At 39.5% G+C, this 27,560-nt stretch overlaps 1 protein-coding gene across 4 annotated transcripts in view; it reads left to right on the top strand.

The window, feature by feature from the left end:
* The first annotated feature begins 234 nt into the window (after positions 1-234).
* ARFGEF2 (ARF guanine nucleotide exchange factor 2) overlaps positions 235-27,560 on the top strand; it is a 41,499-nt gene continuing 14,173 nt past the window's right edge. For all 4 annotated transcript variants that reach the window (XM_075721274.1, XM_075721273.1, XM_075721275.1 and 1 more), the window contains exons 1-26: positions 235-373; positions 8,851-8,881; positions 9,688-9,811; positions 10,528-10,674; positions 11,547-11,726; positions 12,164-12,371; positions 13,137-13,208; positions 13,494-13,642; positions 14,051-14,181; positions 14,710-14,944; positions 15,203-15,302; positions 15,530-15,669; positions 16,797-16,905; positions 17,408-17,609; positions 18,384-18,495; positions 19,086-19,291; positions 20,226-20,310; positions 20,401-20,572; positions 21,708-21,859; positions 22,048-22,176; positions 22,557-22,715; positions 23,914-24,061; positions 25,035-25,134; positions 26,464-26,504; positions 26,589-26,758; positions 27,395-27,546. In XM_075721274.1, coding sequence (XP_075577389.1) covers positions 235-373; positions 8,851-8,881; positions 9,688-9,811; positions 10,528-10,674; positions 11,547-11,726; positions 12,164-12,371; positions 13,137-13,208; positions 13,494-13,642; positions 14,051-14,181; positions 14,710-14,944; positions 15,203-15,302; positions 15,530-15,669; positions 16,797-16,905; positions 17,408-17,609; positions 18,384-18,495; positions 19,086-19,291; positions 20,226-20,310; positions 20,401-20,572; positions 21,708-21,859; positions 22,048-22,176; positions 22,557-22,715; positions 23,914-24,061; positions 25,035-25,134; positions 26,464-26,504; positions 26,589-26,758; positions 27,395-27,546 — 3,593 coding nt within the window. The remainder of the gene's footprint in view (positions 374-8,850; positions 8,882-9,687; positions 9,812-10,527; positions 10,675-11,546; positions 11,727-12,163; positions 12,372-13,136; positions 13,209-13,493; positions 13,643-14,050; positions 14,182-14,709; positions 14,945-15,202; positions 15,303-15,529; positions 15,670-16,796; positions 16,906-17,407; positions 17,610-18,383; positions 18,496-19,085; positions 19,292-20,225; positions 20,311-20,400; positions 20,573-21,707; positions 21,860-22,047; positions 22,177-22,556; positions 22,716-23,913; positions 24,062-25,034; positions 25,135-26,463; positions 26,505-26,588; positions 26,759-27,394; positions 27,547-27,560) is intronic.

Genomic DNA, 27,560 nt, shown 5'->3' with positions numbered 1-27,560 from the left:
GGACCGTCACGGTTGGCAGGGCGGAAGGGGCCGGAGGTCATCGCGGGAAGGCGGGGTGGTAGCCCGAGTCACGTGACGGTGCCAATATGGCGGCGCCGTGGCGGCGGCGCGGCGGCGGCCGCTGAGGGAGGCGCGTCTCTTCCGGGTGATGGGGCCGCGGTGCGGCCGCAGGCTCTGAGCCGGCCCCGGGGACCCCCCCCCCCCCCCCCTGCCCCGCGGCGGGGCCGCGCCGCCATGCAGCCCCCGGCCCGCGAGCAGGACGCCCGCACCAAGAGCATGTTTGTGTCGCGGGCCCTGGAGAAGATCCTGGCGGAGAAGGAGGCGAAGCGGCCCCCGCACGGACAGCTGCGGAGAGCCTGCCAGGTGGCGCTGGGTGAGTCCGCCCGGCCCGGCGCGGCCCGGCCCGGCCCGCGGGGCTCCCCCGCCCCCGCCCGCCTGGCAGCCGCGGCCGCTCCCCGGCCTGGGGGTGGCAGAGGGCGGCGGGGGGGAAGGGATCCCTGCCCGCCCGGTCCGGCGGGGGCGGGAGGCGGCGTTAGGGCCCCCCCCCGCGCCGGGGGCGGCCTCTGCCACGTCGGATCCCCGGCGGCGTGCGAGAGGGTCCCGGGCCCCCAGCTGCGGGGTGGCCGGCCCGGGCCCCGGCCGAGCCCGGGACTTTGGAGCGGGGGGAAAGTTCACTCGCTAACGCAAGACGTGCAGATACGAGGGGAAGAAGCCCAGACATCTGTTTTATTGAGTTCTGATCTCGACAGGAAACAAAACGGGTTTGGGCTTGTCACTTTAGAACCAGTTCTGTGAAAGTTAATGATGAACTCTTAAACTAGGAAACGGGCTGCCTAAGGCCCTCGGCTTGCGGAGTCTCAAATCTTCCAGGGCGGTAATCTGCTGGCATCTTGGCTCCAACTCACGGGTGGACTGGCTAAAAACTGTTAGCAGGGTAGCCAGTGTCTGTGATGTCTTGCAGAACTGAAAGTACTTTTTGTGAAATTGGTCCTGAGATCTCCTGCAAGTACAAACTGATGGTATAGATCTCTGTGTTAAAGTTCTGAAAACGTATGGCATGTCATGAAGGGGAAAAAAAAAAAAGCTGGGTAAAGCAGTATGGCTCTTACAGTTGGAGTTCTCTGTGGCCTTTCTGAATTCACAAAAGTGACGTGTCTCTTACAGTTTTGGTTGCTTTGCACCAAGAGTTTTCCTTTAATTTGAGAACATTTACTATATCCAGAACAGAAGAAAAGACAGGTTGGGTATGTAAGGAAACTGGGCAGATGCAAGTTCTGTCCAATGCAAGCTTGAAAAATAGCTGTCGTTTTTATCTTCTTCCCACAATCCTTACCTTCAAGAAATTTGTAGGAGCTAATTGTAGTGCTAGTATGTCCAGAGAGAGGTAACCAGATAGAAGGGTGTTTTTTGTTATTATTTAAAGTTGACATTGTGAGCAATAGTATAACACGTGTGCCCTGGCAGTTAGAGACTACTTTTTCTACTTCCCTTTCCTGATTTCTTCCCCAACATGCACCCAAGCCATTTACAAGACTGAAAACCTGTTTTGCTGCTATTTAAATATATTTAGAGGGTAAGAAAGGGAACTTTCTTGAAAGATTACTAGTGAAGGTCTTTATGTTTACTAACCTATCAAAGATTGTGATTTTGGGGGAGGGGTACTGGGCAATAGCCACCTATTAGCATTTGCATGCTGGATAATAACTGTTCTATGTCTATATATTTTAAGGTAGAGTATGTTTGAGGTTAGTTAATGCTTGTGATGATGGGCATTTTTTTTGCTAATCTTGCTTGGAAAAAAAAGTCTGTGTGCTTTCCTGGACTAAAGCAGAGGTCAGCATGAAAAGATAACTTTCTGTTGCTCAATTGTCCTGTCCTAGTAGGCCTTGATTACTGTACTAAAGGATCTCTGTTATATTTGGTGAATGTTGCTGCATCATTTTAAGCTGCCAACGTGAATGTGGTTTCCTTAATTTACATTTAACCCCCCCTCCCCCCCAACTCTATTCTGTTTAGGTTAAGCTCTTTTTTACACAAATGACAAAATCACTTTTATTTACATTTACCGAGGTTTAATTAAGCTTATACTTTATATTAAATAAGACTATGACTTCAGTTTCAAAAATGTTAGCTTAATTATCCAGCCCTGTGCAATAGTAAATATGCTAGGAAACGTGGGAAGAACATTACTTGCAGTCTGAGGAATTCAGGCCAAACTTTGTAATCTGCACAAACTGTTACAGATGAAAGAAGCTTCAGTGTTTTTAAAAATAATAATTTTACTCAGAGTTAACTGGACTTTTTTAATTCAGTCTGAGAGAAATGTAAGGTTAACTTTATGGAACTGGTAGTTGTGTCATCTGTTGTCGTCTTTTTTTTCTTTTGTCCATGTCATACGTCGAATAATCCCTTTCTGCCTCTTACTAAATTCCATTTGCTGTGCCGTCTTATTTATACCATGGTCTTTCTCATGCAGCCTTGAGGTATTGTACCATTTACAAACCAGTCAACACAGGCACGGGTCATGTGTAAATGATACCTGCTCTTGGTACTAGGGAAATCTGTGATGCATCTTTTCTCTAAATAGAGAGGAATTCTAGAACTAGCTAGAAATTTTCCTGCAACTATTTCTACGATTTCTGCTGTAGTGTTACTGCGGCAGTGTTTCTGTTGATTACACATGCTTTAAATTTTTTGTTTGGTGGAACAGAGGAATATATTTCTAATGGTGGGAATGATGGTGTTGTTTTCTTTTACGTGATCTTTATTATTTTGAATGTATTCAACTCCTGAGAACTTAAGTAAATTGCTATTAAAAATTGCTCTCAGTCTTATGTAGGAAATATAGGTATTCTTTCATTCTAATTTTAAGTGGTTCTTACCCTTTTGTCTCTCCCCAGTAATATACCTTCCACTGGACTAATACCGTGCAGTTTTGGACTGCAAAATACCTTCATGACTTTGTAGAAATGAGAAGTGACTGCAAAATTCCTTCATGACTTTGTAGAAACGAGAAGTGTCATAGCCTCAAACAGGACGTAAACACAAGAAGGGTGGAAGAAGAGGAGCAAAACCATTTCTCAGTGGTGTTTTTTTTGTTTGTGTGGGTTTTTTTTCCTCTCTGTCCACCCCTCCTTTGAATTATACAGTGTTAATGTTGAGTAAGCAGAGTTTGAATAGATTCCTTCATTCAGTCTCTTGCTTCATCAGTAGGTGTAACGGTTGTATCCTGTACTCTTAGTGCCAGTAAGCCCCAGGAGACGTTGGGAGAAATGGAGGTTTTTAAACAGAGAAGCTGTTCTGCTCTGCTTTAGAAAACTGTGTTTTTAAGAAAACTGGTTTTCAACAGACAGCCGGTGTATTGTATATAAATAGTTGCTTAATAAGCATTTACGTGGAGCTCTAGGTACACATGGTTCTTGGCAAATCTACTGAAATAATCTCTATCCTGAAAAATTCACAGTGGAACACAGACAGTATGTATCACAGCAGCTCATATTGGTCTAATGCTAATTGTGCACCTGGGTCTCTCATACCAACTATTACTCTTGCCCTGTTAGGGTTGTTTTTAATGACATACTGTGCAGCCAACCTGGTTACGTGACCTTCTTTGCCTAGGCACCTCCATGTATGTATCTTCGAGCTTTGTAAACAACACAAGTTGTTTAGTTAGCTTGTTTAAAAAAAAAAAAAAATCCCTTAAACCATGCCTTCGCTTAGCACTCTAATTGTGTGTTTAAGAAGTCTCTGGGTATAAATGACAGATGTCTAAAATGAGCCTGTGTTAGTTTAGTAGCCTTTTGGCTAGTATGTTTTGAGAACTCTAGGGCAGAGAGGAGCTAGTCTTGCTTCATTGTGGCAGCCTTTTCTAAAGGGCTCTTTACAGATCGATGGAATCAATGAATGTGGGGTGCTGGGTTTTTTTGATTTAAGGCAGCCTGGAATTAGGCAATGCAGTAGACTTCACTGGGCTGGGGGGAGGGAAGCTTTTGCTGCTGCTCCATGTGTTTGTATTGGCACTGCTGGCTGGTGTTCTGACAAGCTATGGAAAGACATTGCTTGTGTCCTTGTGCTAACACAAGCCATGCCATTTGCTGCACAGGAAATAGTTAGCTTCCACTGAGGCAAACTTGACTGTACATTAACATAGGATTCATCTAATTGCAGGCAGACAATTATTTCTTCCATTTTAATATATAGTTTTCAATACAAGCCAGCTTAAACATCCATCTAATATAGAACAGTAGTTACTCTCAGCATGAGCTTCATCCTGGTTTTATTATGGCCAGAAGCTCTGGAAGAAACTGCTGCAAGGCCTCCCCTGTTGTTCCAGTTGTGCTGCCAGGGAGGAATGCTGGAAGTGACTGGAGCATCTCACACGAGGACAGGCTGAGAGAGGTGGGACTGTTCCGTCTGGAGAAGAGGGGGCTTAGGGGGATCTTATCCCTTCCTGATGGTAGGGAGTAAAGGAGAAGCAGCCAGACTCTTCTCTGTGATTTCCAGTGACAGGACAAGAGGCAATGGAAACAAACTGAAGTACAAGACTTTTTTTTTAAATGTAAGAATTTAAAAAAATTTTTTTTTTTTTTTACACTACCGGGGTGATTGAACAGTGGAACAGGTTGCTCAGCACTGTGGAGTCTCCATCTGTGGAGATTTTCAAAAGCTGACTGGGCACAGTCCTGAGCAAGCTTGTTGGCCTAGCAGATCTCCAGAGGTCCCTGCCAACCTCAGCTATTCTGTGAGTCCAAGGCTTGCGTTGAGTGGGCAGCACGGATAGTGCCCGGAGTTGAAGATGTTCCTGACTGAAGTAGGTGTGATGTATGCCGATACGTTCCGGCCTTGGAAGTAGCAGGTAGCTCTAGTACCGAAAGCGCCAAGTGAGGGGTCAGCGTTGTGCCGTGATGACCAGACATTGACCAAAATTCAGACTGTGTTCTGTAGCTGTGGAAGGAAATTGAGCTGCACCCCTTAATCCTGTGACCGGGAGAGGAGGGTGGCAGTGGCAGTAGGTTTGTGGAAGGTGGCTGTGCCTGGCTGGGGCTTGGCAAGCTGATCATGGCAACAGACTTCAATTAGGCAACAACTTCTCTTTCGCTCACTTTTGGTGGGCAGACCACCAAATGAGTGCTTCAAATATGGAGATTTCCAAACTATTTTGATGCAATCCGTAGCAGAGGCATGCCCTTAACTTGATTTTGGCCTTTCATTTATTCTTTTCTGCCAGCATTATTTATTAAAATACTGTTGTGGTGCAGATGTTTTTATATGGCTTTAGAAAAATCTTTATATAATAAAATTGTGTGGAACTTGGTCAGGCCTTGGTTAGATTTTTTTTTTTTAAATTTATAGAGTATTTGTGAGAGTGAAATTGTCATTGCTCTAATATGGGATGCCAGTGTTACATTTTTCCAGTGCAAGATCTAATATAACTGTAAGTAAAGATGGGCATGATCATGTCTCCTTAAGGCTAAAATCTTTGTGGAGTTTCGATTCAAAACTTCTTTTGCTATGCTGCTTTGCTAGTAAACAGTATGGGGGCAAAGCGATCTCTCTGAAAGAAACATGAACTATTTCAGTAGAATATGCAGATTTGGAAAAAAATAGCATTGCTTGGTTACACAATAAATGTGGAAGTGAGCACTTCTGTAGCTGAGAATAATACATCCTAGCAATGAACCTTCTTTGTCTTGTGTGGTATTAAACTTTACAAAATAACTTTTATATTTCCTTGGGTGGACTCGTTGCTATAATATTCCTACTGTAGTTTGAACTTTTTTTTAACAAACAATTTTTAGGTGAGGAATTTCTATTTTGGACCCCTGCCCCCCTCCAAGGGGCCCCCCTCAACAAGGCCTCCCTGTCCACCTCCCACAAAACAGTATGACAGGATGAAGATGGTGTGTATGACCTCCAGCTTTCCTTCTGCCAGCAGCTGGGCGCAGTGGGAAGAAGGATGCCAAAATTGAACTGGATGAACTGAGACAAGTTTTGAGTAATATGCTGGCCAGACTAGCGGACACTGAACAGGTTTCAGTTTCAGCTCAGAGATCACAAAAGTTAGGCTTGTCCACAACTGCTGAAGTGGCAGCTGTTGAGGAGGAGTGGGAAGAGGGCAAGTGTGCAAACAAGAAAACCCCTAAAGAAAACACATTCACTGAGCTAGAGATATCAAATATATATTTTTTTTTACTGTATCTCTGATGATATTCACTTTATTGATTTGCCAATGGAAAAGAAAAAATTTCATGTGCTATAGAATACTGTGAGTGAGTATTCAAAAGGTGTCTAGTCTGACTTGACCAAAACATTATCAAATCATTATCAAAAAGCCTCTTATTTCCAAACTAGGCAAATTATCATTTTTAGTGCAAGGAGGACCACGTGGCTAACTCGTGCAGTCTTTCTGGTTTGGAAAAATAAACTTAGTTCAGAATGTATTGAGGTTTTGCAACTGTTAAAAACCAAAAAAAACCCCCAATGGCACCCCCCCCCCCCATAAACCCGAGTTCTGCAAGGTTTCTGAAATACAGCATTAATATACAATATTCAGTATTAATATAGCTGACCCCCCTGCTGCCATCCTGCTGTGCTTGGGATTCTGGCTGTAGCTAAAATACGCCTTTCTCTGCCAAGACCGGGAGGCAGGACTAAGGGTTCTGAATGTGTAAAGCTACCCAGAAGACTCTGTTTTAAGCAGCCAGCTCCTGTAGGCGACAGGAGTACGCTTTAATAATAGGACAGATCTAGAGACACAATAAATTGGTGGGTCCTTTAGTGTATGTTGTTCTCAGTAGCTCTGTGGATCATAATGTGGTGTTAAAGATGGGGTAATTAATAAAATCAAGAGGGCTGAATTCAAATTTTGCTGAATTGAATTTCCATCTTGTTGATAAACCAACTGGATACTGGAATGAAGAAAACGGTGATCCAAGAAGCGGTGCTATGTTAAGATTTACATTGCCTGTCTTTTTGGCATGGGAAACCTCGGTTATTTCTTATCAACAGTCTCCATTCTGTTGACTCTCCTTACCAGCTGAAGCCTCAAGTATTAGGGGATGATGATGCTGGGTTTGTGCTGTCACATAGCTGCAAAGCTACTTCTAAATCTAAAATCCCGGGCACTGGGGCTATGCGCTTGGCTCGGCTCGTTGCGTTGCCGCTGGCTTGTGCAATATTGGCAAACGAAAATTGTCTCTCCTTTAAAACTACTGGGCATGGTTGTTTGCATGATTGTCTTGATGAGAAAATGGTGGGCTTCTGAATAGAGCCATGACACTGTGGGCCTGTGACTCTTCGTTTTTCTGTTGTCTGTTCTTTTGGTGACTATAGGATGGATAATGCTTGTTCAGTTCTTGTTATATCATTTATTGCTAATGGATGTCATACTGTGTCTTTCTTGACTGCTGACTATGTTGCCTTTCATTAATGAGAGAGTATGGCAGACAGAATAGCAAGTCCCAATCCTGGATGTAGCTTATCACTCACAGCTTGTAGTTATGCAAGTTTCCTCTACGTTTTGCTTCCATTTTCTCTGTAAAATAGGGGTAGTAATGTTACAAAATAGGCATACTCTGCAAGGATTAGTTCTTGGAATGTTCATTGAACTGTAGCACTGTGCAAAAGCCTGTAATATGTTTTTGTTGCAGTCCTTGTTAGTTAGTATGTTTTGTGTATTGATGCTTCTGAGAGAAGAAATTACTGAGGTTCACAGGCAGCATTGAAATTATCTGGACATCTAACCCCAAACAGTGGTGCCTCTCCAGAGTTGTGGAGAACTATCCCTGGAAGCGTTCAAAAAACGGGCAGATGTGGCACTTGGGGACATGGTCTAGTCTAGTCTACCCTTGACTGGTTTAGTGTGGACTTGGTAGTGTAGGTTAATGGTTGGACTGGATGATCTTAAAGGTCTTTTCCAACCTAAACGATTCTGTGATTCTGTGGTTCTAAGTACTGATGGAGTGTATGGTCTGTTTCTGGTAACTTTGCAGTTGAAGCAAGTTTTGTTGGCATGATGATTTGCAGGCGTGTGAGATAGGGTGGGATGGACAGGATTCCATGTGGTGTTACAAATGATTGTAGCTGTACAGCCTTACTGCGTGTGCTATTTTTGGTATTTTTTTTTGTCAGTGTTCACAGTATGTGCTTGTGCTGTGTCTGGTGTACTGCAGTTCTGGTCTGTATTGTGCATCGCAGTGATATGTTAGAAACCCTCAAAAGCCATACTAGGATCTTTGGGATTTGCTGCTGTATACAGTAGAAATGAGAGAGAAAATTTTTCTTCCTGTATTTAATTTTATGAAAAGCTCCCTAAAAGTGTAATTTCTTTTTTTTTTTAAAAAGAAAAAAAAGCTCTGGCCAAATGACAGCATGCATTTAAGATTTCTTATCTCTTGGGAGTTGGTTTGTTTGGCTGATGTCATGTTGTGAGGTTTAACAAAAGCAGGCTAACTAGCGTTGTAGTTAACAGGAAGGTCAGACGCATTGAACTAATGGTTTATGCAGTGGCTTAAAGACTTCTCCATACCTGAGCTCTCTATGATGTAGACTTCCTCTTGAATAAAAATTGCATACTATACCTGTGTTTTCTAAAGATGTCTTTCGTTAAGAATGTTTGGAAAAAATTAGCTTTCTCATGTAGAAGTTGAGAGATATGCCTTCAAGTAAATGGTGTAACTGTCTCTGATCTCTGAAGCTGAAGATATTACAGGAAAGGAATAGCAAATACTGAAGTGTAAGACTTCTGGTTTGAAGCAGCTTTGCTTTATTACATTTTCCTTATTTGTGTTATCAATAACGATAACTTATGTTGGGTGTTAAATGCTTTGAATTTTTTTTTCTTTCTTCCAGATGAAATAAAAACGGAGCTGGAAAAGCAAAGGTAAATTATTAATTGCTGTAAATGATGCCAGAAAACAGCAAGTAGAATAATTTGATAGTGGAAATGTAGGAGTCTATGTACATTATGGCAAAAAGTTTGTGAATACCCAGTTACACACCTTTCTGCCAAAAACATATGGCCTGTGTGTTCAAATTACACAATGTTTGTGGCTATGGGTACTCAAGCCTTAACTGCCTCTGAATTTCACTGTGAAGAAATTGCAAAACTTCTAAAAGGTGCTCGTTTTTCACTTCCTTTTACTGGGCTTAATATAGCTTGATAGGAAATCATAAAGAGTAGCAGGTATCCTCTCTTTGATAGTATGTGCTCTTAACTACCCAGATCGAGAATACCAATTTAAGTGTTACTTAAATCCAAATTTTAAAACTCTTTTCCAGCACTGTGCTGTGATTTAAAATGAGCCCCCAAATGTGTTTCTCTTTGCTTAGTATTCCTCATGTGGGCCCTGTTTAATTCAGAATAACTTTGATAGATTTATCATCAAGTTGTGTAGGAGTTCCCCAGTATTTCAGGTAGTGGGACAGTGTTGGGGTGTAGCGAGGGAAGAGTTAAATTGGAGAATATATGAAGAAGATCAGATGAAATATAAATAAATGTAAAGTGGTTTTTGTGTGATTTTTTTTTTTTAAGAAAATTGAACTTTCTTTACGAAAGTATGTGTGAGAGAAACTTGCATTACATTTGTATGCTGCTATGTGCTGTTCAGCTTTAAATTTAGAAAAGGAGGAAGTGTAGTTTGCTGTGATATGTTTAGGAAAATTAATAACTCTTCTTAACTGACCTAGAGAAGGCACCGCTGCTCCACCAAAAGCAAACTTCATTGAAGCAGATAAGTATTTCCTTCCGTTTGAACTGGCCTGCCAGTCAAAGTCTCCACGCATTGTCAGTACTTCGCTGGATTGTTTACAGGTAAGCATTCTGTTTAAACTTGGACGGAGCGAAATGGAGAAACATGCAGTTACAAAAATCTTGTGTGCTGTTGGCATTCTTAGAGTGAAGAAGTAACACTGTCCTGAGTACGTACAGCTGTGCAGATACCACTGTGGCTACCTAGATGCATAAACTGTGCGAAATAGGTTATTGTCAGACTTGGCTGAAAGTGCATCTTGTTGAAGCCAGAAATGTGTGTGGTGTTTTATAGTGAAGTAAGCCTTTATTGAACCTCATGAATGCTTACATTATTCAGTAAAGACGTTTCGTCTGTGGTGCTCTAAAAGGAATATTTGCCATGGTGTTTCTTGTAGTGCTGATGTGATGGGAGGTCAGACTCCGGACTCCTTCTACCTTGTTCCTCTTTAGATTCTTACAGAAAAAACAAATGCAACTTAAGGGCAGAACCTTTCTGCTGTGAATAGGTACAGAGATTGATGTTAAAAAATTTTGTCTGGTTACAGAAGGAAGAAATGATCTGGGTGGAAAAAGCTTGTGTTATCACTTACTAAATCTGTTTTGTCTAGATATGTGAACAGTCCAAGTATTTGGTAGCCAGGCTATTGATGGTGTTAAATTTTTGTGTTAAAACTGGTTAAGTGAGGTATGCTGTCTAAACTCCCCTTTTTATGCTGTACTTAACTGTATTTTACTTAACACTATATAGTTGTCTAACCTGCATTCTTTCTACCTAGAAACTCATTGCATATGGACATATCACTGGCAATGCTCCAGACAGTGGAGCTCCTGGAAAACGACTGATTGACCGAATAGTTGAAACCATTTGCAATTGCTTTCAGGGTCCTCAAACGGATGAAGGAGTACAACTGCAGATAATTAAGGTATCTTATTTGGTTCACTTTGGTGCAATATTAATTTGCTTTCTCTGTCTTTGATTTTGTAAGTGAAAAAAATGTAACGCAAATCACTACTTAGGGCCCAGATTCTCCATTTCTTACACTGTTAGATGTGTCATTGAATTTAGGGAGGCTGTCACCAGGTCAGAATTGGTACGTGAAATGTATTTCCTCTTGGTGAAGCAGAACATGAGGGAATACTTTATAAATGTTTGTCTGTCTGTCTGAGATGAGCCATGGCCTGGATACTTTATCTTGCAGACAGCTCGATGTTCATCTTCTAGGCTAGTAATGCCCACATTCGTTAGGCCAATGAATTGCTGTCAGCCTTCAACTGAAGGCACTGTAACTGTGATGCAGTATCATGGCCTGCTGCTCCAGCCTGTCTGCTTTTGCGTCCATTTTTCAGAGAGATCTGCAGTATATGTTCTCAACAAGGCATAGTAGTACCGGTGGTGGTTCTGGAATCTACTTGGGCTGACATAGCTGAGCTTAGAAGTTAGTGAAGTTAGTAGTCTAGTCTGATGGCAGTGTAGACCAACTGGCTCCTTCACAGAAATGAAGCTATAGAATATAGTGATAACTATTCCATTTGGAGGTGGAGTATCTCCCTTAGCGGAAAACTATTGTGATGTAACACTTTAACAGCTCAGGAGAGAACAGAGATCTGTGGAAGTTCTGTTACTTTCTTTGATTTGAAATGTAATTTCAGACAACTAGAAGTTCCTTATGACATCTTATAAACAGATATATGTGTTTCATAACAAACCCACTGATTATTATGGAAGACCTGCATGAAGTGTATTGCTGCCTACTTGCTTAGATTTCATTTTTTACTGTGTTATGGACTTTTTCAGGCTCTCCTCACTGCAGTAACATCTCCGTATATAGAAATTCATGAAGGAACAATTCTTCAGACTGTTAGAACCTGTTACAACATCTATCTGGCCAGTAAAAATCTTATTAACCAGACAACTGCCAAAGCTACCCTTACGCAGATGTTAAATGTCATTTTTACACGGATGGAAAATCAAGCTGTATGTAACTTACTTTTGCTCATCTTGAATGTTTAGGCTTGACAAATGAACAGACAACTTTTTTATTATTATTTTCAATGGGTTTGTCATTGTAATTGGGTATCTGTTGATTTGTAATTTTAAAAAAACCTGTCAAATCCTGCAGTGAAGCATACTGACTGATTAAAAATAAAATATGAAGCTTATTGCTGATAACAAGGTTTCACACTGTAGTTTCTGCCAAATGGCGCTGTATAAACAGATGACAGGATGCTTTTAAAATGAGCTTGAAGGACATCTTATTAATTTGACTGGCCAAGTGATTATATTTTCACTGTGGTTTTTTTTTTTTCTTGTTAACACGTGAATTCACATAGCAACATCAGTCATCATAGACATCTGTTTTCCCTTAATATGTTTTGTGCCTTAGATTAACTTTTTCGTATTGGTTTTTCAAGATACAAGAATCCAGAGAAGTAGAAAAAACAAATCAGCAAAAATCTCCTGCAGTTCAAGTGGTGGCCAGGTCTCCAAAGATTGGTCAGTTAAAGCACAGCTATCAGGAACCCACTGCTCCTGTAAGTGTGGAATTAACGAATGGTGAGCCTGAGAGGGCAGAAAATGGAGGCATGAAGTTGGAGCAGGATCTGACTCCTTCAGCATCAGGTGAACAAGAATAGGTCGTGTCTGTTGCTTTCAGTTATGTTGTGGTTAAATCCCAGCTGGCAGCTAAGCACCACACCGCCACTTGCTCGCTCTCCCCTGGTGGGATGGGGGAGAGAATCAGAAGATTCTATTGGAAAATGTTCTTTTAGGCTGTTTTGGGGAGAAGTGACTGGGGTTATTGGCTCAAATCATGCTTGGAGTTTCTCAGTAGTTATTCAGAGTATACAGGCCATCCTTAGCTCATATCTACAACATTATAACCATTGAAGAAAGGCTCATGTTTTCCCTAGAATTCTAGTAAAACTATATATAGTTTACGTATATAGAATTATAATGGAATTTGACTTGCTTAGGTTGATAAAGCGGAAGGAAAGGGAGAGAATAATCACAGTACGTGGGAACTGACAGAATCACTTTGAGGAAATTGAAGTCTTGTGTTAAAAATAATGTGTATTATGAAGACCTTATCATAAGCATATACTATATCCAAATTAGGAATGTAGGGTATTCCAAAACTGAAAGTTTGTAACAGTTGATAAATACAATTGTCAAAATTACTGCATTACAAATATCGGTGCTTTGCTTTAAATAATGGAAATAACATCAATGATTATTTTTGTGTGACTTCTTGGAAATGGCTTTAGAGGAGAACTACTAAAGAAAATCTGACTTTTAATCCTTCTGCCTCTGTCGTGTTTCTCCTTTTAAACTTCTTCCTAAACAAAAGTACTAAATTCAAAATCATTTCTTTGTGTGTTTCATTAGAGGAAACAACTGATGGAGGAAAGGAAATGGTTAAAGGCATCTTGGAAGATGTGGTCATGTCAGCTGTGAAAGGTAGCAAAATCTTCTGATGTAAAATAGATGCATATGTATTGCCAAACTTTTATTCCTGTGATTATGGAAGTTATTTTTTGTTACTAAGTATCTCACCAAGAACACCTACTAAGGCAGTGAGAATGGGTTGTTACTGTCTCACAATATTCTTCTTTTGCTGGTAGCTGAGAAACTTTCTTATTAAGTAGTGCTGCTTCTGTCCCACTTGGTTGTAGAGCTTCACGAAGACATGGGATAAAAAAGCTCAATGGGTGATTTTAATCAGTTTTCCTTTTTCCCCTTTAGTGGCTGAAGAAAAGCAGGTAACAGAAACAGTTAAGGCTCTACCTGCATTAGAGACTGCAGATATTGCTCTTTCTGGCTCTAGTAATGAAAATGTACAAACAAATGGGATTCCAGATGATGGGCAATCTGTTTCCTCCACTGATAATCTGGTAAATTACTTGACTGGATGCTAATGTATATTTAGGAAAGGAGAATTGTTTTTATAATGCCGGGTAATACAGTGGGATTTTGGGGAGGGAAGGGACAGAAGCTTTAATGTATGTGTCCTGCTCAGCTTCAAAAAGGAAGCAGCAACTGCAATTTAAGTAGATATTGAAAACAACTGTTCTAAAATTGTGTTTGTTGTATTTTAATACAGGGTGCGGGTGGAGGGGAGGAGTCAGTCAACATGTGTGAAAAGATCCAGATCACTTGTAGTCCTGTTTAGGTTTAGTTTAAACTTTGCCAGATGTACCTTTTTTTTAATCCGTAGCTAATTCTCGGAGGAGCTGTGGAATCTTCCTAATTGCTCTGTTCTTTTGTCTCACTGAGGATTTAATGTGTTTCTTGCTCTTAAGGAAACAGATGTTTCTGGACATCAAGGTGCTGCCAGATTTTCCCACGTTCTACAAAAGGACGCCTTCCTTGTGTTCAGGTCATTGTGCAAGCTCTCCATGAAACCACTTGGTGATGGACCACCAGATCCCAAGTAATGAGACTGTATTTATTACACTGTCCTCTTGAGGTAGCTTTTGGAGACAGTTAAGTAGCTGCTGTATAGTAAAGCAAGCATTCAAAATTCACCTGTCAGGCCCTTGTTTTAGTTAGCTTGATAAATCTAGGATTGAAACTTGCTTTGAATTATTAAAAATTCAATACTTGAGGTTTCTTTTATATAATGGGCTTATTAATCTTATCAGTTGAAGTGGCCTTGACTATAGTATTTGTGAAGCTTTTAATGGGGGAGTGAGGGAATGCTTCTTGATAGCATGGAGTTGCATCTATTATCCTAGTCTAAGATGTTAATACTCCTGGAAAATCTCCAAATTATGATGGTAGATGTTGTCCAAAATCACTTGCAGGCTGATTTCCACCCCTCCTGCCCCTGGCATTGAAATGAATTAAAATGGCAGTCACTTCTTCTTGACACTGAAGAAATGCTGTAGTGCTCATGTTGAATAGAAGTATGTATTCAGAAATACAATAAAAATATATTTAATGTTGCATTTTTTTCTAGATCCCATGAATTGCGTTCTAAGATAGTGTCTCTGCAGCTTCTTCTCTCAGTACTGCAGAATGCTGGTCCAGTTTTCAGGACACATGAAATGTTCATCAATGCAATCAAGCAGTATCTTTGTGTAGCATTATCTAAAAATGGAGTCTCTTCTGTTCCTGATGTATTTGAGCTCTCTCTTGCCATCTTTCTCACGCTGCTTTCGAATTTTAAGACCCATTTAAAAATGCAGATTGAGGTGAGAGACTTTTTATCTATCGTTTGTATGATGATTTAGTTCTCGAAAATACTGCAATGATAAAAAAACAGCTGGAACTTAGAAGTTAATGTCTTAGTTTTGTTTGCTTACTAAACTAGTATATTACTGTGTTCAAATTCTAATATGCATGAGATGATACTCTTCAAGAGAAATTACTGAATAGAAATTAATTTGTACATTTGACATGGTTCTAATAAGTTTCAGATCATGAAGTCCTTTACCTCATTTATTTTGCAGGTGTTCTTCAAGGAGATCTTCCTGAATATTCTAGAGACTTCGTCAAGCTCATTTGAACACAAATGGATGGTGATTCAGACTTTAACTAGAATTTGTGCAGGTATTTCCATTGTTTGTGAAAAGGAGTCACTTCCTCTGGCAGCAGATGAAAATTATTTTGAAGACAAATGCCACATACAATGTTTAAGTGTGAAAAATTGAATTTGATCCCATAGTGCTTGAGTTAAATGTCTGGATTCACCCCCATGCCCTGCTCCAGCTGGCTGATTCCTTTTAAAAATGACATTACACTGAATCCTAATACTTGCATTCTCTTTTATTTTCAAGATGCCCAGTGTGTAGTGGATATTTATGTTAACTATGACTGTGATTTAAATGCTGCTAATATATTTGAACGGCTTGTAAATGATTTGTCCAAAATCGCACAGGGACGAAGTGGGCATGAGTTGGGAATGACACCTTTACAGGTAAGAAAAACAGCTTTGAAGATAACGTACTACTTTTTCATAAATGGTGCTCTATTTTTTCATAAATGGTGCTGTCTCTGCATCGTTATTGATACTTCCGGTGGTTCGTGTTGTCTGTAACCTACTGATGTTACTTTTTTATTAGTTAGCTAATTTGCAATTGGATGCTGAAGCAGTACAATTAATTTATTTGGTGATTTTGCTGCATATTTGCATTGTGCCTCTAGGCTTGTTCTGGGCTCTTTTGTTGGGCTGCTGTGGGAGAGAGAATCCAATGAGCTGCCTTCTGCCTTAATCAAATGGCTTTCCTTCTGGGGCTTATGAACCAGCAATACCTTCATCTTGTGTTTGCTTTGCACAAACTTTTTATGTGGTATCTCCACCACAAGTATTTAATTTTTAAAATTAAATTTCCTAGTCCTTAGAGGGAGGGTGGAGTATAGACCGCTTTCAGCAAGAGCAGATATTTCTGATGTTGGCCTTGCCTATAGCACTGTTTTTCTAGCCTGGCCTAATGGCTTTCAGGGCTGAAGTGAACTTGGTGCCAGTGTTGGTCTCAGAACTGAGTGCAGCTGACACCTTTGATTAGAGTTGTATAAATAATTGCTTGATAATTCCCCCCCCCCCCCACCCCCCCATGATCCTTTGACCAGAAAATGGAAATAAAAACCAGGAGACCTTTGTTTCAGATTTTGAATAGAACTGTTTACTGTACAGCTAAGGTAGCGGGACAGTTCTCTTGCTTGTGGAGATATCTGACACTATAGAGGCTTACTGGATGGTCATAATCATTCATACAACGAAGGGGCTGCATTTAGGATTTGGTGTATAGTGCCTCTTGGCTGTACTCACCAGTTGTCGATAGACCGTCTGCTTAAAGCAGCTGGAATGGGTTCTGCTGTCAGTCTGGTTATGGTTGCTTTTTGGCCTGGATGTAGCCAACCTGAATAGGCAAGGGGCAGAAACTTTGTATAACCAATAGATTTCCCCCTAACTGTGAGGAACTTTCTAAGTTTTGAATGTTTTGATGTAACGCCTTCTAAAAACTTGTGGATATACATATATATATATTGGTTTGGGTTTTTGGTGGGGTTTTTCTTTTTTTTTTTTTCTTTTTTCTTTTCCAGGAACTAAGCCTGAGGAAAAAAGGACTTGAATGTTTGGTTTCTATTTTAAAATGTATGGTAGAATGGAGCAAAGACCTTTACGTGAACCCCAATCATCAGGCTAGCTTGGGTAAGATTGTTTCTTTATTGAGAGACTAATTTGTTTAGTAAGTTTGTCCTGGTGTTTATTCAGTGTTTGGAAGCTATTTGGAAGTGTGGATGCTAGGCTTTTATATAACAGTTTGTTTATACAAATGAAGTATTTTACAAACAATTGTTAATGTTGTTGCAGTAACCAACTGTCTAAGTGTTTGGTTCAGATAACCAGCCTCTGTTTAAGAGCTTTAGCCAGGCCATTGTCTACGCTATAAAACCTGGCTTAGAACAAGACGTGACAAATCTTGCAGTTACTAAGTTGAAGTGCAAGAATTTCTCCATAGCTGCTGCTGCTCTTCTGCCTTTTGTTGGATTATTTTAGAATTGCATCAATATAGCATCTTCATGTAGTGCAGACTGCCAAAAAGTATACATGGTAAAATAAGAATATTGACTCAAATCTCTATTAAAAAGTTTTATAACTACAAGCTTTTGACTGAACAGGATAACTTAAGTCTCACCCTGTTTATAAATAGGTTCATATAAACCATCTGAACAGGAAATGGCTGAAGGTAAATGCCTTGAGAGTGGAGGGAGACGGAGTAGTGTCAGTTCCTTGGATTCCACTGTGTCGTCAGGAGTTGGAAGTGTTGGTACCCAGACTGCTGTCCCAGATGATCCTGAGCAATTTGAAGTCATTAAGCAACAAAAGGAAATAATTGAACATGGGATAGAACTGTAAGTCCAGTACGACAAGAAAATAGAATTTCACTCGTAAAAAAAAAAAAAAAACCCGATGTGTACAACTGTATTGTTTCTTATGGTCTTACACAGTCCAACCTGTAGGGGCACTTACAAATTGATCTCAATGCTGAAGACTGTTGCCTGCTGTTGTCAAAAGCTAATGCTGGAGGCTATTGTAGCTAAAAGGAATTCAGTGAAATCTTGGGTGGAGTGAAGGGTGGTTTCACAGCTTGCTTTGTGCTGGTTCAGCCACACAAGAGAGGAAAGTGTGGGTATACCTAGAGAGAAATTGATTTGAGCAGGCAGGCTTAATGTTGTCTTACAGCTTTTATAGCATTTGTTGTCTTTTATTGAAACAGAGTTTGGAGAATTAAATCATTGTCCAGCTATGCTCTGCTTGTTTTTCATTAATTTAAAGACCTTTATGTCTGTAAATGCTGTAAAAACATCTTGAACAGCAACATTTTTAACATTTCATGGAAAATCTCTAATTTTTAATATTTCAAAAGGGTCAGTGTTTAAGTGAGTTTTCTAGCAATAACTTTTAAGCTTATCAGCAACTGAATATACCTTATGAAATGTAGGCTATGGTGTGCTATAGTTAATACATTTGTTGCATGTTCTTTGACTTTTTTCTACCTAGAAAAAAAGATATAGAGCTACAGCACAAAATCTTTGGTTTAGAAGGTCTCTGTAAAACTAAAATTTTATAGGCTGCGATATTTTTCAGTTGTCTGTCTCAGTTTCCCCATGTTTTTGTCTGAATAGGTTTAATAAAAAACCAAAGAGAGGAATACAATATCTACAGGAGCAGGGAATGCTTGGCACTACAGCAGAGGACATTGCACAATTTTTGCACCAAGAAGAACGCCTCTGTTCTGTAAGACTACATGCAACATAAGATAATTAATACTCTTGCGCCTATCATCTTCTCCCCTGTCTTCTGATGTCTGTATGCCCTCTCTCTTTGGTTTATATTTCATTAATAGATAACTGCAAGTGTAAGGGTTCTGATGAAGGTACTTAATACCAATGCTGCTTTATTACTTGCCGTCCCAGGCTTTTTAGTAAAGTAGCTGTGTTTACAATAAAGTGCTGAAGGGATTCCCCATAAATGGGAACATGCATTTTATCTAATATCTACATTAGCGCTATCTTGCCAGCAAAGGAATGTCAGGTACTGCAGTGGCAAAGCATTCTCTGCTGCATGTGAAATTGGGCACAGTCCAGCTTTCCTTGGCTCTACAGTAATGCAGATCTTGCCTTGGGAAGTGAGGGAAGCAAGAATATGCAGACTAAAGGCATTTCTAATGACACTGGTTTCTTGTCATCCCTCTAACGGTTGCTCTGCCCGCTCAGTGAAGCGTATCAGTCTTACAAAACTGACAGCTGTGCAATTCTTGTACTATAAACTTTCTTGCAAAGCTGGCAGTTGGATTACACAGTAATAACTGTCTCTTGTGTTTTTAGACTCAAGTAGGGGAATTTCTTGGGGAAAGCAACAAGTTTAACAAGGAAGTGATGTATGCCTATGTAGACCAGCTTGATTTCTGTGGAAAAGACTTTGTCTCTGCTCTACGTATATTTCTGGAAGGTTTTCGTCTGCCAGGTGAAGCCCAGAAGATTGATAGATTAATGGAGAAGTTTGCTGCTAGATATATTGAATGCAACCAACGGTAATTCAAAACCTTTGTATTGGCTAAGTGCCTGAAGAATGGCTGTGTTGTTTGTGGCCTTTAGGGGCAAGGTGCAACTCACACTCATACCAGGTCAGGAACTTCTGCCAGCTTGTGCGAGGAGCAGATCTTGTTGCTAATATTGGTGCTGAACCTTGTCAGCAGCTAGGCAAAATGGAAACTTTGGGTAGAAAGCATACTGATGCTGGCATTTCATTAAATCCCAAATATTTACCAGAAGGAATTATGGGAAGAGGGAAGCCCTAGGCATGTTAAATTGTCTCTGTATTAGCTGTTCTGTTTTTAAACAAATGTAGGTCAATCAAGTGTGAACAACCGTAATTAGCAGTAGCAATAGCTAAAATTAAAAATACATGGTGTAAATAGCTAGTAAGATGTTACACATGTTTTTGCTTGCCCATTAGACGTTGAACAAAATACATATATATATGTTAGTTGACATCAAGTAGGCAGCGTTGCTATTGCTTCTAATGCAATAGACTGGCATTGAAGTTTAGTTATGTGTTCAGGCTTAATTGGTTCCCATTCCTTAGTCCTGTTGGTGCATCACTGTGTTGGTTTTGTATAATTCTTTGTGAAACTGTGGGAGTGAAAAATAAGCTGCTGTTTAGCTTCTGTAGGATTACTCAAAGAAGGATAATGTATAATCTTTTGGGAATGTACTTGAAAATTCCAATCATCTCTAGTTTTCAAGATTGTGAAGAAGATGCTTTTATATCTTTTTCCCTTTTTATTTGCATTTTTAAAACACTTGGGGCTTCATGCATTTCTAAAGACTAATTTTAGGCTCTGTTAGGTCTCTCATTTAATGCATAGCCCTTCTGGGTATTTTTCTTGCATGTAGAAATAGAGCTAATGGATTGAGGAATTACGGATCTAAAAACCTGTTGTTTTTTCTTTTCCCCTCCCTTAGGCAAACACTGTTTGCTAGTGCTGACACTGCCTATGTTTTGGCATACTCTATTATAATGCTGACTACAGACTTGCACAGTCCACAGGTACAAATAAAAAACCAAATTTGTAGAAGTTCAAATTTCCCTGGAACTTGCATTCAAAATCTGATATCCAACTTCCATTCTTTTTTACAGGTAAAAAATAAAATGACAAAGGAGCAGTACATTAAAATGAATCGAGGAATCAATGACAGTAAAGACCTGCCAGTAGAGTATTTATCCACAATCTATGAAGAAATAGAAGGAAAGAAAATTGCAATGAAAGAGACAAAAGAATACGCAATTACAACCAAGTGTAGTAAACCAAGTAAGAAGGAACTAGAAACTGGAAACACCACAGTGCTCTTGAACTATTGCAGTACCTTTCAGGATGGCATAGTGGAGTTCAGATCCCTTTTTGAAAACATCTTTGTGCAATACATAAATTACATTTAGAATGGCTAATAGACATTTGGAACAAAACTGGCTCAGTTATTACTTAATACTACTACTTCTGTGATGGAAACGTAGCTGTCTAAGTGCATGTGGCACCACTGCAGAGAGGCACTAGAAACTAGATTTGGGGTTTTTTTTTAAACGGAAGTGTGAGGGGAAAATGGTAGAATAACTGAAGGTGGCACTTATTTTGCAAGTTAACTTCTTGTTTTTATGTGCTAGACAACAGGTGGGTTTTGGTTTGGGTTGTTTTTTTGCCTCCCTATCATGTCATAGTTCAGAGGCTGGTAAGTGCCACAGTCCTTGTCATAACGTTTGGAGAGAGATCAGAGAGTTTGTCATGATCTATGGTCGCCTATCCTCATCTAGACCAAATGAGAACTTCTGAGTGTAGTGTATTCTAGAAACCAGTATCCCCAGCTGTGCTCTGCTTTTACTCAGAATAGCCAGTATTAATTTAATGCAAATTAGTGAATTCTGAATCTTCAGCATAGTGGGTTTTTTCAGTGTTTTCCATGCTGTTTGCAGGTTTCCTAGACCAAAATAGGAATGAAAGTAATTTGCTTAAAAATTGAAGTTGCAACCTTTAGTATAAGGATAAAGAAACGCTAAGTTATTAATTTACTTATCAAGTTGGTGAGGGCTAATTTTGTTTTGAGGATGTCTGCCTAAGAAGATGAAAGGTTTTCCATCCATCTTTACAGGCAGAGTGACTTAATAGAGTATGCCTCTCTGGCTTCCAATGATTAGGTCATAATGTGGCATATAATAAAGGGCTGAATTAGTTATTTTGTACAGAATAGTCTTAAGTTGGGATGTCGGTTTTAGTGCTGGAGTTCCTTGCTTGCAGCCTATGACAGCCTCCTGAATTCTAACATTCTGGAAGATTTTTTTATCTTTTTCGTTTGCAATACCTTTATTTAACATTTCATGATGTTCAGCATGAAGACATGGAATATGCTCTTATAAAAAAAGAAACCAATGCAACTGTGTGGTGTTCCCTTCAGGTGTAGCTAATGAGAAGCAGCGGAGGTTGTTGTACAACTTGGAGATGGAACAAATGGCTAAAACAGCTAAAGCCCTCATGGAGGCCGTAAGCCACGCAAAGGCTCCTTTTACTAGCGCCACTCATCTGGATCATGTCAGACCCATGTTCAAAGTGAGTGTGAAGTTCTCCTTGTCCCTTCATTGTGAAGAGTTTTAAGCATGGAAAAAAAAGTGGGAAATTACTCTGAAGAGTTGGGTAATGCAATAGGTAGACTCTTTGGATACATTTGGTTTCAGTTACCTAGTGTTTTGGGCTAAAATTGTAATAGACTTGTGAACTCAGTTTGTTCCTTTCTTTAGCTTGTGTGGACTCCACTGCTGGCAGCTTACAGTGTTGGCTTGCAGAACTGTGATGACACAGAAGTTGCATCCCTTTGTTTGGAAGGAATACGATGTGCAATTAGAATAGCCTGTATCTTTGGAATGCAGGTTTGTATCAGACTTAGCATGGGGCTTGCTAAGGGCAGCGTGGTGTCTGGGAGGGCGATGAAGAATTACAAACAACTTACACATAGAAAATGAAGCGTCTTACCCACTTTCTTGAAATGGTAAAATAAAATATTACCATCTTGTTCTAGTTTGTTTTAAGATCTTGATTTTGTCAAGCATTTCTTCAACTCTGCTTTCCTTTTATTGCTGAGTCTTGTATCAAGAGCATTTGCTAACTTGCCTCCTACTTTCCTTCAGCTGGAAAGTGCTCTAATAGTGCCAACTGTACGTAGAAGGAAAATTGTGTAGGCATGCTGGACAAGTAGCTTTCTCTAGCTCTTCAGGGACTTGATTACAATGCTCATTTCTCTGTCTTTTAGCTTGAACGAGATGCTTATGTACAGGCCCTTGCTCGTTTCTCCTTGTTGACCGCCAGTTCCAGTATTACAGAAATGAAACAGAAGAACATAGATACCATTAAGACACTGATTACAGTTGCTCACACAGATGGCAACTATCTTGGGAACTCTTGGCATGAGGTAAAAACTTGATTAGGTTAAATAGTGCAACTGAGTTGTCCTCTGAAAACTTGCAGGATTTTGTTGTTCTACTACTTTCAGTCTTTCATCACTGCATTAGCTCCCAGCATGTGTCAGAACCCTGTTTAAAATGTGGATGCAAGTGCATTATTTTTTAGTGGGTTTTTTATATATACGTGTGTGTATGTATATATATAAAATAATGCACTGTATGTTTTTTGGCAGACCCTACAGGCACTGTGTGACCAATATTGTAATTTTTGTAGGCGCTTTTGATATGGAATTAAAACCACATTAAAATCTCATTTGACTTCAGAGAATTCTACACAGAAACCATTGCATTCTTGTTCATGTAAACAAAGATATTCTAGCTCACAGATCCAGACTTGTCTGTGTGGTGTTTGGCAACATTTATACTATGATCACATGAAAAAATCAGGGCTAAAATAACTTGGGGGGTGGGGATAGGTAAGGATAGGCTATTGGGATCATATGTATTTTCTTAAAGCATATTTTCCAGGACCTCTTTAATCAGATCTAAATCCGTGCTGCTGCTAAAAGGGGCATTCCTGCTGCATTATGTTCTCTGGCAATAGTCTTTGGCTACATGACAATATGAGCCAAAAGGTTCTCTAGCTGACAAATTACTTGGACTGACTTATAGCACACCCTCACAAATTATTGTGCCAGTCCAAAGTATGTTGCGGTGGGGGAGTAAGAAAGAAGAGATAGTTAATTTTGTGCTCATGGCAAGGCCCAATTTTGGCATTTTCACTGTCTACGTTGGAACATCGTTACTCAAAGTGGTAGCTCCAATAATTCAGTCTTTTCATCTCTCTGGGACGACGTGCTCTCTAGAAGATCAGCTCCAGGTTGTTTATAGTTTTGAAGGTTGATGCTGTGAGAAGTAATGAAAAGGCTTCCTCTAGTAGTTAGAGATCCAAGTCAGATTTTTGGGTACTGTTTGTTTTTTCTCATACTGGACTGATTCATGGCAGCTGGTCATCTTGAATGAATCACTCAACTTTTTCCAGTTGACTGGTAATGTTTCAGCTACATCAAAACTGTTACTGTTGTCAAAGTTGTTTTAAAGGTTAGAGAACCTGGTAAGGTTATAAATATTAAATATAAATATATGTTAGGAATAAAAATATAATGGTGTCCAGTAACACAGTGTTTAAATATCTTTTGGTTTTAGATCTTGAAATGTATTAGCCAGCTGGAACTAGCACAGCTTATAGGAACTGGAGTGAAAACTCGGTATTTATCTGGCTCTGGGCGTGAAAGGGAAGGAAGCATTAAAGGCTATGCATCTGGAGGGGAAGAGTTTATGGGCCTGGGATTAGGTAAGATTAATAATCTTGGACTTCACAAACATACACATATAAGTGAAGTATGATGGGTAAGAAAGCTCAATGTTACAAGATATTAAAATATATTTACTTGCTTCCAGGGGAAGCGATATTGGATTAATGAAACTTCAAAAAAAACCCAAAAACAAAAACCAAAAAAAAAACCCCACAAAACAAAACTCTGTATTTCAAGATTTATTAGTAATTACCAAATATGTTCTAACTTTGTAATTGGGTTAACCTATTTAACAAAACTCCTCCAGATTTATTTGCTGGAACATGTTGTTGTCAGAACTGTTTGGCATACCTACTAAGTCATGGTTTTGTTACCAGTGTTATCAGTTCTTTCTTTTTACGCTCTGTTTTTAATAGTAAAAACATAAGCCAGCTATCTTTAGGAATTAACGGATGTTTCAATGATCGATAATTGGTTTTCCAAGGGAATTTCTTATCTCTGGATGTTGGACTTGCTGTTCCAGTTCCTATTGTTCCTACATTATGTATAAGAAACAAACCTTAGATTTGAAGCTGTAAATTAGAGGGACAAGGCAAGTTGCCTTAATCTTTGGAAGACCATCAAGGAAACCTTTTAATCTGAAAATATTCTGGAGTTGATGCTAAACACGATGATGATGCTGAATATAACAGAACTGTGCCCAGCATTAACTACTTGTATCTGACTTAAAGTTAATATTTTAAAATAATATTTTTATCATTTCCAATTTTTATTAACAGTATTACATCATCTTAACTTAATAAACATGGTGGTCAAAACGCAATGTCCTAAGGGAAAAAAAACCCATACTTCTTAGTGGATGTTTAATTTTGAAATAATCTGCTCCATGTAAATTACAAGATAATCGGAAGCAGTAGTCACTTGTCTTCGTCTACTTGTATAAAGTTGGGGTTAATATAAAGTCACGATTTCATGATGCTAAATACTGTTTTTTAATGGCTTTTATTGCAGGTAACTTCGTTGGAAGTGGAGCTGATAAACGGCATATGGCAAGCATTCAAGAGTCTGTGGGAGAGACCAGTTCGCAGAGTGTAGTGGTAGCAGTAGACAGGTACTGAGACTATAATCTTGTTCTGGGGAAAATGTGAGTTGAAGTTACTGACCATCCTCACTTTATTTGCAGACTGACAAGGACTTTTGTTTTCGAAGGCCGTTTCTCTTGTGAGAAAGATGCTAATACTTAGATGCTTTCTCTGGACCCAATAAGTATATCTCTTTAGGCATGTAATACTCACAAAAAAAGACTGTCATTAAATAGCAGTATAACTAATGTAGTGTATTGTGAGAAGGGGCACTGCATGTATGCATGTGTTTTTATGCCTTTTCTTTGGAGTAAGCCAGTTGAAGACCAGAATTAGGTTGGTATTACAGTATTTAGCTATTTTTGTTTTATAAACCTGTTTTATAATTGTCTCTAACTTGTGTGTGTGTATTCTGCATATTTGGGGTGTCTTTCCCCTCTTTTTTTTTTTTCTTTGGTTTAGCCTGAACAGGACAGGTATCCAAAAATAATAAATGCCCTTATTCCGTTAAATCTTGCCATTTTCTTTGGTCTTGTGAACTTCAGTATTTCAGCATTTCTTTAGTTGCTGTTCTTCAGCTCCTTATTCATTAGTCACTGCATTCTTGTCCAAATCATTATCTTTCTCATCCGACCTTCTAAAGTGTTGTCTAAAGAGATGCTTCTGTCATAAACCATATGTTGGAAGCGGACTTTTTTATAATTATTGAAACTATTAGGCGAGTCTGTAGAATCATATATTCAGACTTGTGGTATTTATTGTAACATAAGTGTGTCTATTACCATATCAAAGTCTAAAAGATTTGGGAACATTCCCTACTTATCAGTGTTCTGTATGAACCATGATCAGTGGTCTGAAGTCCTCTCAAGACTCTGAACAACTGAAGGGGAAGAAGGGACAATAGTGCATCCATAGTCTTTCTGCTGTCTGTTTTGATGGCCACAACTTACAGCATTGTTGAATCTTGTAAAGATCAGGCAGGTGGATGACATCCAGTAAAGTCCTGCAGCAAAGCTTTCTTAATGTCTTTTTATTCTCCCTATGAAATTTAACATGCTGTCACCCAAATGGGTGTTCCAGCACGACTTGCCCTGGATAAAAATGTGAGCCTGTGTCTGTTCCCTGCAGTGGGGAAGGAGCACAGGAGACTGTGACTTGCAGCAGGGAAGAGAATGCTTAGACTAGGAAAAGGACATGAACTGCTGCCAAGGAATAAGAATAAAACAGTTGCAGAGTTCGTGGCATGGAGGACTGTAATGTACTTCCAGGAGATGTGCTGAATTTGCCTACAGCGCTAAGATATGATTGACTCTTGTGGATGCGCAGCTAAAACTGCAACTCATTTATTTGTTCCACAGGATATTTACAGGATCAACGAGGCTGGATGGAAATGCAATAGGTATGTATGCCGGCCATTTGGTGGGTTACAGGAACTCTTGCAATGTAATGTCCTGAACTTACAGCAGTGTTTTTTAATGTTCAGTTGACTTTGTCCGATGGCTGTGTGCTGTTTCCATGGATGAGCTGGCTTCCCCACACCATCCACGCATGTTCAGCCTGCAAAAGATAGTGGAGATATCTTATTACAACATGAATCGCATTAGGCTGCAGTGGTCCAGGATTTGGCATGTGATTGGAGATCACTTCAATAAGGTATTTCTTAAAATCAAGTTACAAAACATACATGAATAGCAGGACTTCTTTAATCAGCTTTTTCCTTTTATGTTCTTTGTGGTGTAGGTTGTGATATTTTAAAAAAAAAAAAAAATCCATTAAAGGTGCCTAAAGGAAACACCTATTTAAAAACCTAAAGTATATAAATAGAAATGGAAATATTTATGGGAATGATCTTTAATCACTTCATTATATGATTTTGTATTTGTAGTTTTTCTTTATGCCATTGTCTTTATCTTTCTGATCAAATGCCAAGTTAGTTTTCCTCTAAAATATATACAGATGATCCTGGAACAACAGAGTTATTTTCCTTAGGAAACTGGACCATACTTGGGTGGGGTTTTTCTTTTAACTGAAGATTTTTTTTTTTCTGGTGTCTAGCTGGGTATTACAATTCTGCACTTGTGGCATACAATATCTATGGGTCCGTTTAGTTGGATCAAATGACTGAGAAAAAAGCCTTCTCCAAAAGTAATCCCCTGTCTTCTAAATATCTGAAAACTGGAATGTGCTAGTAATTTTTAGTGGACTGACATGAAACTTGAATGATGAATTTGTTACTCATGTAAGTAATACATTAGCTGGTAAATGTTTGAAAATATGCTTTTCTTGCAGGTTGGATGTAACCCTAATGAAGATGTCGCCATCTTTGCAGTAGACTCATTAAGGCAGCTGTCAATGAAATTTCTTGAGAAGGGAGAGTTAGCCAACTTCCGCTTCCAGAAAGACTTCCTAAGGCCTTTTGAGCATATTATGAAGAAAAACAGGTGTGATGCACTGG

Source organism: Pelecanus crispus, chromosome 14, assembly GCF_030463565.1.
Source record: "Pelecanus crispus isolate bPelCri1 chromosome 14, bPelCri1.pri, whole genome shotgun sequence".
Lineage (NCBI taxonomy): Eukaryota > Metazoa > Chordata > Aves > Pelecaniformes > Pelecanidae > Pelecanus > Pelecanus crispus.
Note: the sequence above shows the minus strand (reverse complement) of the source record. Positions and strands in the feature narration are given on the sequence as shown.